The following is a 12094-nucleotide window of genomic DNA, read 5'->3' as shown; positions in this document are numbered from 1 at the left end:
ACTCCTTCCTTTAGACAGCTTCTTGGAGCTGGCAGCCCAGGACTGGGGTCCAGGAGCTGGGAGGAAAGCAGAGTAGGAGGGAGGAGGAAGACCAACCGGGGCACTGTGGAGCAGGTGTGCCCTCCTCTTCCACACTGAGTTCACGAGAGGCCCCAGCACTTACATATTTGAGGAAGAGGTGAAGTTCCCGGTTATCTTGGGGGTCGATGGTAGCCTTGAAAAGGGGCAGGAAGATGTTCTCCAGCATCTTCCCAAAGTTTGGCAGTAGTTTCTTTGACCTAAATATGTCACTGGGGGAATCAAAGGCTTGCTCGTTAGGATTTGATCTGCTGGGTGGGCCCCAGTCACTTTCTCAGCAGAGCAAACACCCAGTGCAGAGAGTGTCCTGCAAACTCCGCATCTTCCTGTGCCCACCAAGTCAGAGGTGACCCCGAGAGTGAAGTGGTGGGCTTCAGGCTGGGTGAGATCGGATGAAGAAGTCCTCAAGCAGACTCTGCCCTCGGCTGCTCTAAACCCCATGCCCAGCCCAGCAGGGGACAAGAGAGGCGCTCTGAGTGACAGTCAGGGAGGGGTCAGCAATGCAGGACTCTGCCGGTCATGCTGTGCTCCAGGCTCACCCAAGTCTTCAATGAGAAGGCAGGAAGAAGTCCCCACCAAGGCCTTGCTGCATATTCTTCAAAAGCAAGAATGGCATGTGCCGAGGGCCAAACACAACCACTCCTCCTCACCCCTCAATAGCACAGGAGTCATGGATACAGGCTGCGGTCCCCAGAGAACACAGGGCAGACATGGGCACGGTACTTACTAGATCCGGGGCACCTGGATGATCCAGCGCATGTTAGGGGAGTAGACCTTGTGCTGGATGAACCAGCGGGCCAGGCTGTGCCACTCCTGGGGACTTCGGCCATAGATGGAGAGTCGCGGTTCTGAGTACTGGTACTTGCTGTCCTCCAGCTCCCGGGCCACCTCCTGGTACCAAGAAGAATTGAGTGAGCCCAGGAGATTCCCAGCTCTATGGGAGACCCCAATCTCCAAGTGGGCCCTGGGATCCTTTAGCTCCCTGCTCGTAGGTGGGAAAGCTGATCTAAATCTCTGGTGTTGCCACGTAAGCACCCACTCCCCAGCCAAGGCTTCTCCTGGGAGAGAGGCCAGGGTTTGACACAGGTGTGCTGTAGAAATGGGCCTGGCTGTAGAACCAGGCTGAGCAGCGGCCGTGTCTCCACTTGGAGCCAGCCTGCGACCATCCGAGTTCAGGCTGCAAGCAGACAGGGGTGGCACCAGGATACTATGAGCTCTTCCTTCCTCTCCCCTTTCCTGCCATTGACCCACACAACACACCTGCCCATGCTTGAGAGCAGGAGACCGGCATGGGCCAGTGCTGAGTGGTACAGGGCCTTCAGGGAGAGGAAGGGACAGAGGTCATGCCTGCCCCTCCTTTTTGAAGGCAGTCAAGGTTAGGCCTCTGAAGGGACTGAGGATTCACTCACCTTGACCATCCGAGCAAAGTACTCGCCTCCCAGGAAGTTTTCAGTCTTCAAATACAGGTCCCGAAGTTCACTGGCCCCCACCGGGTTGTACTTGGAGTTGAACTTGTCAAAGCGGTGGAAAGTCTGCCGGCCCTATAAGCAGGAGACACCAGTCAGCTCCACCACATTTCTCTGCAGCTACCAACTGTTTCTCCAGGCCATTACAAGACAGCCACACTGGAAAATGTTGTCATCCCCATCTCTGTCTCTGTCTCTCTGTCTCTCTGTCTCTCTCTGTGTGTCTCTCTCTCCTTCTCTCCCTCCCTACCTCCCTCTCTTTGAGATAGAATCCAACACTATGTAGTACAAGGTAGCGTCAAACTTGCAATCCTTCTGCCTCATCCTCCAAAGGGCTAGGATTTTGCCTGTCACCATGCCCAACTCTGTAATTTTCTGCATGAAACCTTGGAAGTCCTGAATGCCAGGGCCACGTCCCCTCAGTCAAATAGGACTATTTGGACAGGACGATGGTAGAGTCTAATGAACACAACCGCCACACAGAGCAAAGGGTTCAAGACCACTGAACAATCAAAAATAACGAGTTTAGTGTCAGGGAAAACGGCTCAGCAATTGGTGTGCTTACTGCACACGCTATGGATCAGAGTTCAGATCCCCAGAAACCCACATGAATGCTAGGTGGCTGTTATGGCCCTGCCTGTAATTCCAGCTTCAGAAGTCAGAGAGAGGGGACCCCCAAAGAGACTGACTAAGACTAGCCATAGCAGTGAGCTCTAAGTTTGATGGAGAGACCCTGCCTCAATTAATAATGTGGGAGAGCAATCCAGGATGACTCCCAGTATTGACCTCAGGCCTTTACATACATATATACACACACACACACACACACACACATACACACACATGTGCAAAAACATACATACATCACAGAAAATGGAATCAGAAAAAGAAAGAATAAAGTTTTTACTGTGCCTTTTTAGGTCCACAGTATTTCCCATGTGTATCTGTTATGTTTGCATTGTCTGTGAATACTGTGTTACTCTCTACTTTCTGACTGTTGAAGGTAATGCTGCTATAAACACCACTATGCAAGTGTCTGTTGACAACCCAGTTTTCAATGCCTTCAAGTGTACGAGGAGGAGTCAACAATAGTGGATTCTGTTTCTTAAAGAACCACGATGCAGTTTCTACAGCAACCACACCATCATTCAACACTCTAACAGTTTTGAAAACTAGAAGTTGCATGATAGTCATCACTTTATAAATCTTTTTAATTTTTTTTTTTTTAACTTCTCTGTGTGTGCCTGTTTGGCTGGATGTGTTCCAAATGCATGCAGAGCCTATAAAAGCCAGAAGAGGGCGCTGGGGTCCCTGGAACTGTAGTTATAGGCTCTAGTTAGCTATTGACTGTGGGCTCTGGGAACTGAACCCCTCTCCTGCAAGAGCTCTTAGCTTCCGGCTCTCCAGCCCCACAGTCATCATTTTATAGACAAGAAAATAAAAGCTTAAATGAGTCACCTAAAGACACATGACTCCTAAGTGGGATTAGCCTTGGAACCGTATGATTTCATGCTGCATAGTCTTCCTTTGACACACGTTTATTCCCGGCCCTGTTATTCAATAACACCAGATTCCTTCCACGGCCTCTACCACAAGCAGAGAAAGATGATCCCCCAGCCACCCACTGCACAAGCACAGCTATGGTGGCTTCTATGGGGAGAGTACTCCCCGAAGGAGGTGCCAGGGCAGAAGCTCACTCACCGCATGGACGTCCAGCGAGTCCACGGTGAGGTCGTAGGGGTCCATGTGCAGGCTGTCGAACACCTGCCGCAGGGTGATCTTCCGACCTAGCTTCTCGGCCACGGTTCTGTCTGGCTCTGTCTGGTACGTGTGCTTGATGAAGCGCAGCAAGTGCTTCTGGTTCATGCAGGCTGCCGCGTGAATGTGCGTGTCCACCTGGAACACATCCCCACTGGCCAATGAGCTGGGTCCCCTCCCCTAGAGATGTGGGAGTCCCCTCTGTGTGCTGTGATTACCATTAATGAATAAAGAAACTGCTTTGGACCTATAGCAAGGCAGAACTTAGGTAGGCAGGGAAAGCTAAGCTGAATGCTGGGAGAAAGAAGGGCAGAGTCAGAGAAGCCATGGATCTTCCACCTGAGACAGATGTTGGCAATATTACCCAGTAAGCCACTGCCACGTGGAGATTCACAGATTAATAGAGATGGGTTAGTTTAGGATATGAATTAGCCAGAAATACGCTTAAGCTATTGGCCAAAGAGTATTGCAAATAATACAGATTCTGTGTGATTGTTTGGAAGCTAGGTGGCTGGGACCAATGAACAATCAACCTTTCTTCCTATACCCTAGTTACCAAAGAAGCACAGCCCGCCATGTGGAGCACAGGGCTTTAGCACTATGTGGGTGGTGGAGCCTGTACCTGCCATCCCCCTTCTAGCTTCTCCTCCAGGCCTCAGAGTTAGCCCCCTTCCCTTTAGCCCCACCACCCAGCTTACCTACAAACAGCATTAAAATAGTTTTGTTTTAGTTTATTATTTTTTCCCTCTTGACAAATCCTCAGTGGCCCTCACATGCTCGGGGGAACCCAAAACTTTAACTAGGAATCAAGGCTGCAATGCAACCGTAATTCTCCCCTTCCTGCCCCCATCAGGTATGGGGCGCCACTTATGACTTCTCAGGCACCAAGCTGCTCTATGCTGGTTCACATGGCCCACGTGTCTTCCTACCCACCAAGCTGATCTGTTTCCTTCTGCCTCCTCCACGTGGAAGGACCCTGGGCACAGCTAATCCAGTCTCTCCCTTGCCCAGCCTGGGCACTTGGTACAGTCATCCACACCCATGAGCACATCCTCCTGACCCTCCTTACATGTGTCTGTCTACCTGGGAGTTCCTCAAGGATGGGGACCAGGTGCACTGCATCCAGGTCTGTGGCACCTACCCCAAGGATTGGTCCAAAGTATCAGGCGAGTCATGGGTGGATGAATGAATGGGTGAACCCACGGTACCATCAGTCCCAGGGGTTTCATGTAACTATTGGAACCCCACTCTTCCCACTGACTTCTCTGGAAATTCCCCAAACAATCTCCCCAATAGAGGTAAGAGGGTGTGTACCCCACCTTTCTCGGTTAATTCTATCTCACCCCAAACCCAGGAATTCCAAGCCCATACATCAACTGATGTCCCTCACTCTAAGCCCACATGTAGACTCAGACTTCAGGGCCAGTTCTAACACACAGGCAGGAACCTGGAGCATGGCTCCCCTTGCACTCAGTGGAAACAGATTTCTCACAGGAGGCGCCAGCAAAAAGCCCAGTGGGCTCTCAACAATGTTTCGGGTCTTCCATAGCATGCTAAACTCCTGCAGCACCAAGTTGTCTCTTCACCTCTTGGTCTCCTGGGACAGCGCATCCTCACCCCAGACCCACGCCACTTGTGCCTTTAGAGACTTTAATTTATGTGTATGTGATTGTGCTTGAGTGTGTGTGCGTGTGTGTGCGAGAGAGAGAGAGAGACAGAGAGAGAGAGAGAGAGAGAGAGAGAGAGAGAGAGAGAGAGAGAGAGAGAGAGAGAGAGAGAGAGAGAGAGAGAGGAGAGAGAGAGGAAAGAGAGAGGAGGAGCAGGAGGAGAAGGAGGCCTGGGAGGAAGGGGCTCCTGAGAGAGAGGAGGAGGCCTGGGAGGAGTGGGGGTGCTGAAGAGGGCATTGGCTCCCCTGGAGAGGAAATCACATGCAGTTGTGAGCTGCCTACCATGAATGCTGGGAACTGGACTTCAGTCCTCTGCAAGGACAACTAAAACTGCAACCACTGAGCCATCTCTAGGCCCCACCTGTGCCTTTAACTTTTCTCTTTACTCAACAACTCTCAGATGTGGACCATCAGTTGAAAGTTTCAGAACTAAACTGATTGCCTATCTGACATCTCTATTTGAGGAACTCAAAGACAGTTCAAATTTAATGTACCCCCAACACTGTACTCTCTGTCTCAGACCATAGTCCAAACATGACCATCTCCCGGGTTTCAGTGTCTGAGAAATGGCACATCCTGAACCCAGATGTTCACCACAAAAATATGGGGCATACACAGTCTTCCAGGTCCCTTGTCCCAGTACCAGTCAATCCCTTCAGTTCTCCCCTGCAGACAGATGTGCTCCAACCTCACTGTCATAAGAACTCTCCCTCCTGGGTCCAGAATAACCTCTTCCCAGGTCCGGCAACTTCTCCTCTTGTCCTCTATCCACTATGCCAACCTCACACACACATACAAGCTAGAGCTGACATTTTAAAAAACACTATCACTAATCTTAGGGTGAGGGCTGTGGTAGTTTGAATTAATTGGCCCCATAAGCTTAGAGAGGGTGGCACTATAGGAGAGGTGGCTTTGTTGGAGTAGGTATGGCCTTGTTGGAGGAAATGTGTGGGCTTTGAGGTCTCATATTGCCCAAGCCTTGCCCAGTGTCTCAGTTTACTTCTTACTGCCTGCGGACCAAAGATGTAGAACTCTCAGCTTCTTCTCCAGCATCGTGTCTGCCTGTACCTGCCATGTCCCACCATCATGATGATGGACTAAAACTGTAAGCTACCCAATTAAACGTTTTCCTTTGTAAGAGTTGCCATGGTCACGGTTTCTCTTCACAGCAATAGAAACCCTAAGACTAGGGCGCTACTAACATCAGCTGGGCCCATCTCCCTGTCACCTCTATTCCTACTCTTTCTGGTATGTTCCACCTACCAGGCAGGCTACGGGAAGAGCTGATTAAGTCTCAGTGGGCATGCTGGGTCACCTTGCATGAGCCCAGGAAAACTAAGAGAGGTGTTCCTGTACACCAGCCTGAACCCTGTAGCTGCCACTGACTGGGCTCTCTGCCAAGGCTGGGGTGAGGAGGCACTGACCTCAAGCCAGGGAATGCTGTCCACGGCTGGTTGTTCATCTGTAAGTCATGCCAAGCCAGACATTTGATCTATTGGACTCTGTGTACATTATCTCAGCCAGCCATGGTGTTGGACACATCGCTCACTCAACAGGGTCCTTCCTGACTTCAGTTTCTGACACTTCTCCAAGAAAGACAGAAACAACTCAAAGCTGTGGAGCCCAAAACATGACACAGAGCAGGGCTGAGGCTCTCGGATTCAGAGATGAGACCGGACAAGATGAGCCTGGCTTCACTCGGTGCCGTACAGCCTGACTCCTATCTCAGCATGACTCCACACGTTCTAGCTGTGTCCTCCAGCCTCCCGGTCATACACACTGCCTGTGGTGGCTCCCGTGAGTCACAGGACCTAGAATGAAAACAGCTGGACTATCTAGGAGTCACCCAGTCCAAACTTTAGAATCTCAAATGTGACTCTTTTAGGAATAAGTACAAAAGGTCTTCACTGGAGATCAGTGTCTTCCGCTCACCAGAAAAACCTACATGAATACTGTCACATGAGATGAATACCCTGTCATAATGAATACATGAATATTGTCACATGAGATGAATACTGTCACATGAGATTAATACTCTGTCATAATGAATACATGAATACTGTCACATGAGATGAATACTCTGTCATGCATGAATACATGAATATTGTCACATGAGATTAATACTGTCACATGAGATTAATACTCTGTCATAATGAATACATGAATACTGTCACATGAGATGAATACTCTGTCATGCATGAATACATGAATACTGTCACATGAGATTAATACTCTGTCATAATGAATACATGAATACTGTCACATGAGATTAATACTCTGTCATGCATGAATACATGAATACTGTCACATGAGATGAATACTGTCACATGAGATTAATACTCTGTCATACATGAATACATGAATACTGTCACATGAGATGAATACCCTGTCATAATGAATACATGAATACTGTCACTTGAAATGAATACTCTGTCATATATGAATACATGAATACTGTCACATGAGATGAATACTGTCACATGAGATTAATACTCTGTCATACATGAATACATGAATACTGTCACATGAGATGAATACCCTGACACATGAGATCCTGGTTCCCACAAACAGTAGCATCTCAGTGCAGGACTGGTTGATATTTGGGACTTGAGCTAACGCTGGCCATCCCCACACCATGCAGACATGAGTAATCAATAATACTATTCTTTCTCTAAGCTTGAACACCCCAGGTAGCCTAGAGATGCCTTCCTAACACACGTGCTCTACTCTCACTTCTAAAGTCTCTTCATCCAGTCTGAGACTTCTGTCATTCTTAAAATACCCATGGGGTTCCCAGGTTCAGAACCTTCCCATGGCCCTGCAGCCTCCCTTCCCCTCCTGGCTGACACCTAAGTTCCAGCCCCACCTGCTTGCCCTCTCTCTCCTTCCTTTTCCCTCTCCTGACTTCTGCAGGTGCTGCTCCCTCCTTGGGAATGCCACTCTTTCCTTCCCCACATCACACACCCTTCTCTGCTTAGTTCCGGCCTTTCCTTGAAGCCGCTCCCCACCCCATCACAGCCCTTGTCTCTGGAAATTCTTAACAGCAGCGTGATCCTGAGCCTCAGTGTGTCCTACCTACCTGGAAGAAAGTGGAAAAGCTCTAGACACACACACCTGTCCTTGCTGCACTCCTGCAGAAGGCAGAAGGTGCCAGAGACACTTGGCCATTTCATGGGTAGAGGAGGGGCAGAGACAGGAGCATCTCAGTGATTCACTTTAAAGGTCCTGACTCCAAAGGATGTAAACCCTCCACCTCCTAAATCCAAAGAAGTCTTAACAGCTTTTCCTCTGTGATGATCCTAACCCATCCGCTACCCCAAAACTGCTAGTGCTTAACTATTAGGACCAATTAGCAGACTGTCCTGATGCTGCAGGAGGAGACTTGCACCAGCAGATGCACAGATGGATACAGAGTGGTACCGTGGTGTCTGAGGATGCCTTTCACCAGTCTTCCTCCTGCATTTGAGCATCTTATCACACCAGGCTCCTCTGAGCTGAACAGCCAGGAGACCTGATGCTCACCCAGCTCCAGCCCTAAACAGACTCAGGGCATCATTCCCCGGACCCAGTGTAGGGCCAGGCGAGTGGCTTGAACACTGGCCGTGACGTACCTTTCTCACATTATAGAAGTCTCTGTGGGGGTTACTCTTCAATTCCTTGAACTCTGACATCTCGTTTAACATCTCATGAAGGCTGAACTTGGATTCCAGAAAGTTCAGTCGCCGGTGACAATAGGTTTTCCTGCAAGTCAGTAAGAGACAGAGACCACAGTAAGAAGTCATATCAAACATCAGCTTAGCGACCTCCAGAGAGGGTAGTGACCCCCTGGGTGGAAAGGTCAGGCTCTGATAGGATGGAGGAGGAGAGCTAAGATTCCAGCTTCCCTCAGACCTGCCCAGCATGCCTGTGCCATCTTGCCTGTGAGGGGACAGCTAAGACAGGAAAGCACCAAGTCTGGGACCCCATGCAGGTTTCTGTTGTCTTCCGTGTTTGGGCAATTAGCGCAGGAATAAGTGTCTGGTGCGTAGCTATAGAGACAGTAACACCCCAGACTGAAGAGCACAGTATGAGGCCAGTGTCTGACTGAGCAGCCCCACCATTGTTTCCCTCACCTCATTGCTACTGCCAGCCAGACGTCTCCCACACCCAGCTCAGCTGCCCAGTCACACAAACCTGAGTACAGTTCACACCTCCCTGCTTCCTCCTCAGCATACCCAAACAGCAGATGCCTTCATATCTACTACCCTACGCCTTCACGGAGGGCAGCTTTGTGGATATAGAGAGATGGCTCATTGGTTAAGAGCACATATTGTTCTTGCAGAAAACCTGAGTTTGACTCGAAGTATCCAAATCACGACTGCCTGTTACCAGCTCCAGAGCGAGGACCTGGCAGCTTCTGACTTCCTCAGATGCAGATATAGACATGTACATATAAATAAATGACAATGATGACATTTCTAATGCCACCCTGCCACAGTGTCATCACATGCAGAGACGAGCCCTGGGGTCAGCACAAGGGTCTCCAGGTGGGAAAGGAAGGATAATGTCACTCCCTTCAGTGTCTGTCCTTGACAGCTTCTCAGACAACAGTCACTGCCCATAGCCCTGGCCAAGGAAGGCTTCCCAGAAACTGTCCCTTCCTCTTCAGGGTGTTAGTTCCAGCCTCTGCTCAGTGAGGACCAAGAGCTAGCTGCCTGCCCTCCCCCGTCCTGCTCTTTTCTAACAGAGATTAGACCTACACCCTTCATAACAAAACCCAAAAGCACTCTGGTGGCCCTTCTCTTTTCCAAGACTTCTATTCCAAAGGCACAGAAAACTAACCCTTTACCATTCGTTGGTTAGCTCATATTCCTACCAGAAAGAGAGCTACCAGCCCTGTCAACTCCACTCAAGCCCTCAAACACGGGTGGGGATGAGAAGGGCCCAAGCTCCCTGCATGCTACTACTTTCAAAACCACAGAAAGCCCAAGAGCTGAAGCAACAGTCTTTACTCCTTCCATGTTTGTCCGGGCTCTGAGCTGGCAGCTCTCTGCAGTGTTTCCTGGCCCGAGGAGAGGGCTGGTGTAAGGGACACAAGCAGCCACTGTACACGGAAGCTTCTGCATGTGTGTATGCAGCGGGGCAGCAGAAACAACTCTAAGCCTGTGACTCCCCTCAAAAGGGAAATCCAGGATAGTTTGCATGCATCAAAGCCAGCTGCTCCTTCCCACAGCACCCACACAATGAAAGGGGGAGTCAGGGTAACTGGCTTACGTGGGGCCATCGGTGATGAGCGCAAGAATATGGCTCATGTCCACAGTATAGGTTTCCAAGTCAGGATAGGGCAGGCTGTGGGGCTCCTGGCGTTCCAGCATCGTCTGGTTGTCGTACACAAAAAGAATGCCTCCCTGCATGCGGACCAGGTAGCCCAGGTTGGGGGGTGCGTCATCCAAGCAATAAGGGTCTTCTTGCGGCAGTGGGGGAGGGTGGAAGTCTGCAAAACAGGATGAGGGATGGCCAAGTGACACTGCTGACCTCGTGCAGTCTGTCGGCTTCCCTGGTCTTTTTGTGTAACTCTCACCACTGTGCAAAATAATTGTCCTTCAGTCTGTCGGCTTCCCTGGTCAGTTTGTCTGTATAACTCTCACCACTACATAAAATAATTGTCCTTCGCACACTGGGTATCAGAAGACACACTGATTTGTGTTGTTAGCTGCTATAGTCCAGTCCCTAGATCAACCCTGTTCCAAAGCTGGCACATCAATGTGTGTGCATGCGCACGTATGTGTGTGTGTGTGTGTGTGTGTGTGCATGCATGCATGTGTGTGTGCGCGCACACGTGCGCACACATGTGCATGAGTGTATGTTTAGTTTAGTTAAAATGGACTTCACATTCTTCAGCTTCCTTGGCCCCCAGGAATGCCAGTTTTATCTTTAGTTTTTAGAACAGACTGCCTGTGTGTTCTCCCAGTAAGAGAATGGGCAACACTGAGAATGTCTGAGGGGAATAGTTGCCCCGCTTCCCACACTTTTTTCCGAGTCCAATGCAAACAAGGAATTAGACAGAAGCCACCCTGTCCCCCAAAGAGCAAAAGGAGCAGTGACCAGGCCCTTACTCCTAACCACCCCGCATACCCCCTTCTCCACCCTGTCATCCACCCCATCTCCTCACCCCCAGGAACTGCCTAGGATGGAGTTGCTTGTCCAGCAGGGAGCTGGTTTGAGTGAGCCCAATCCAAGCAGTAAAACCCTTCACTCTTTCCCCTTTGCCTCTTTGCATCCTGACTCCTGGCCTAAAACACCCCTTGCTTACCCAGCAGGCTGCTATGAGGGCCATAAAAGCCAGGGGAGGAAGTTGCTTTATAAGCAGGTGTGCCCTATACAGGACCACAGGGTCTTGCTTACGGTGACTTAATAATCTTTCTTTTGACTTTAGGATTGTACAGAAGTGTGTCTGTCAGCCAGAAAAACACTCAGTGAATTACATGGGATATTCAGGACTTTGTTACTAAGTAGGTTGATGATTTTGCGCAACTGTAGGTTCACAGAAATGTTTTGAGTATGGTTAACATAAATTGGATATATTGAATGCATTTTCAACTTAGGACATTTTCAGCTTCTGGTTGGTTTACTGGGCACACAATCACCAGCAGTCGAGAGCATCTGCTTTCTCATTAGCCTTCAAGTTCTCAAACTCCTAATCAGCTGTCTCAGCCAGGGAATAAACACAGCAAGTCAGCCAGCACCTTGTAGACCAGTTGCCTGCCAGGCGGGAGGAACCTTGGCAACTGATTGGAAGAGGCACCCAGGGCAAGGTGTCCTGCCTCAGACTCTGGAACAGGATGACCCCGAGCTGTGATGGCCACAGAGAAAGCAACAGCAGAGCAGGGTGCTGATGGTGCATCAGGCACAGGCAGAGGCCAGCCCAAGAACCTCTAGATAGTGTAGGGCTGTGTAAGGGGCCTGTGTTAGTTAGAAAGGCCTGTGTGAAGTCACAGCCCACCCACCCAGAGACTGTGTCACCTCACCACACTCATGCCCAGAACACAAGGCCATTCTGTCATGTAAAGCACACATCTGATGGTCATTTCCACTTGGCCCCAGAGACAGACAGGGAAATAGCCCTGGAAAGGCTGAGATTTACCC

At 49.9% G+C, this 12094-nt stretch overlaps 1 protein-coding gene across 1 annotated transcript in view; it reads right to left on the bottom strand.

Annotated features, from left to right (window-relative positions):
• Positions 1 to 12094, bottom strand: part of Ampd3 (adenosine monophosphate deaminase 3) — a 46430-nt gene that overhangs the window by 9948 nt on the left and 24388 nt on the right. Inside the window, exons 5-10 of the mRNA XM_038335749.1 lie at positions 10223 to 10442; positions 8581 to 8710; positions 3246 to 3440; positions 1488 to 1619; positions 806 to 969; positions 164 to 290 (exon numbers count right to left, since the gene is read on the bottom strand). Of these exons, the coding sequence (XP_038191677.1) occupies positions 164 to 290; positions 806 to 969; positions 1488 to 1619; positions 3246 to 3440; positions 8581 to 8710; positions 10223 to 10442 (968 nt within the window). The remainder of the gene's footprint in view (positions 1 to 163; positions 291 to 805; positions 970 to 1487; positions 1620 to 3245; positions 3441 to 8580; positions 8711 to 10222; positions 10443 to 12094) is intronic.

Source organism: Arvicola amphibius, chromosome 1, assembly GCF_903992535.2.
Source record: "Arvicola amphibius chromosome 1, mArvAmp1.2, whole genome shotgun sequence".
Lineage (NCBI taxonomy): Eukaryota > Metazoa > Chordata > Mammalia > Rodentia > Cricetidae > Arvicola > Arvicola amphibius.
The sequence above is the reverse complement of the archived record's forward strand: the minus strand, read 5'-3'. Positions and strand labels throughout refer to the sequence as shown.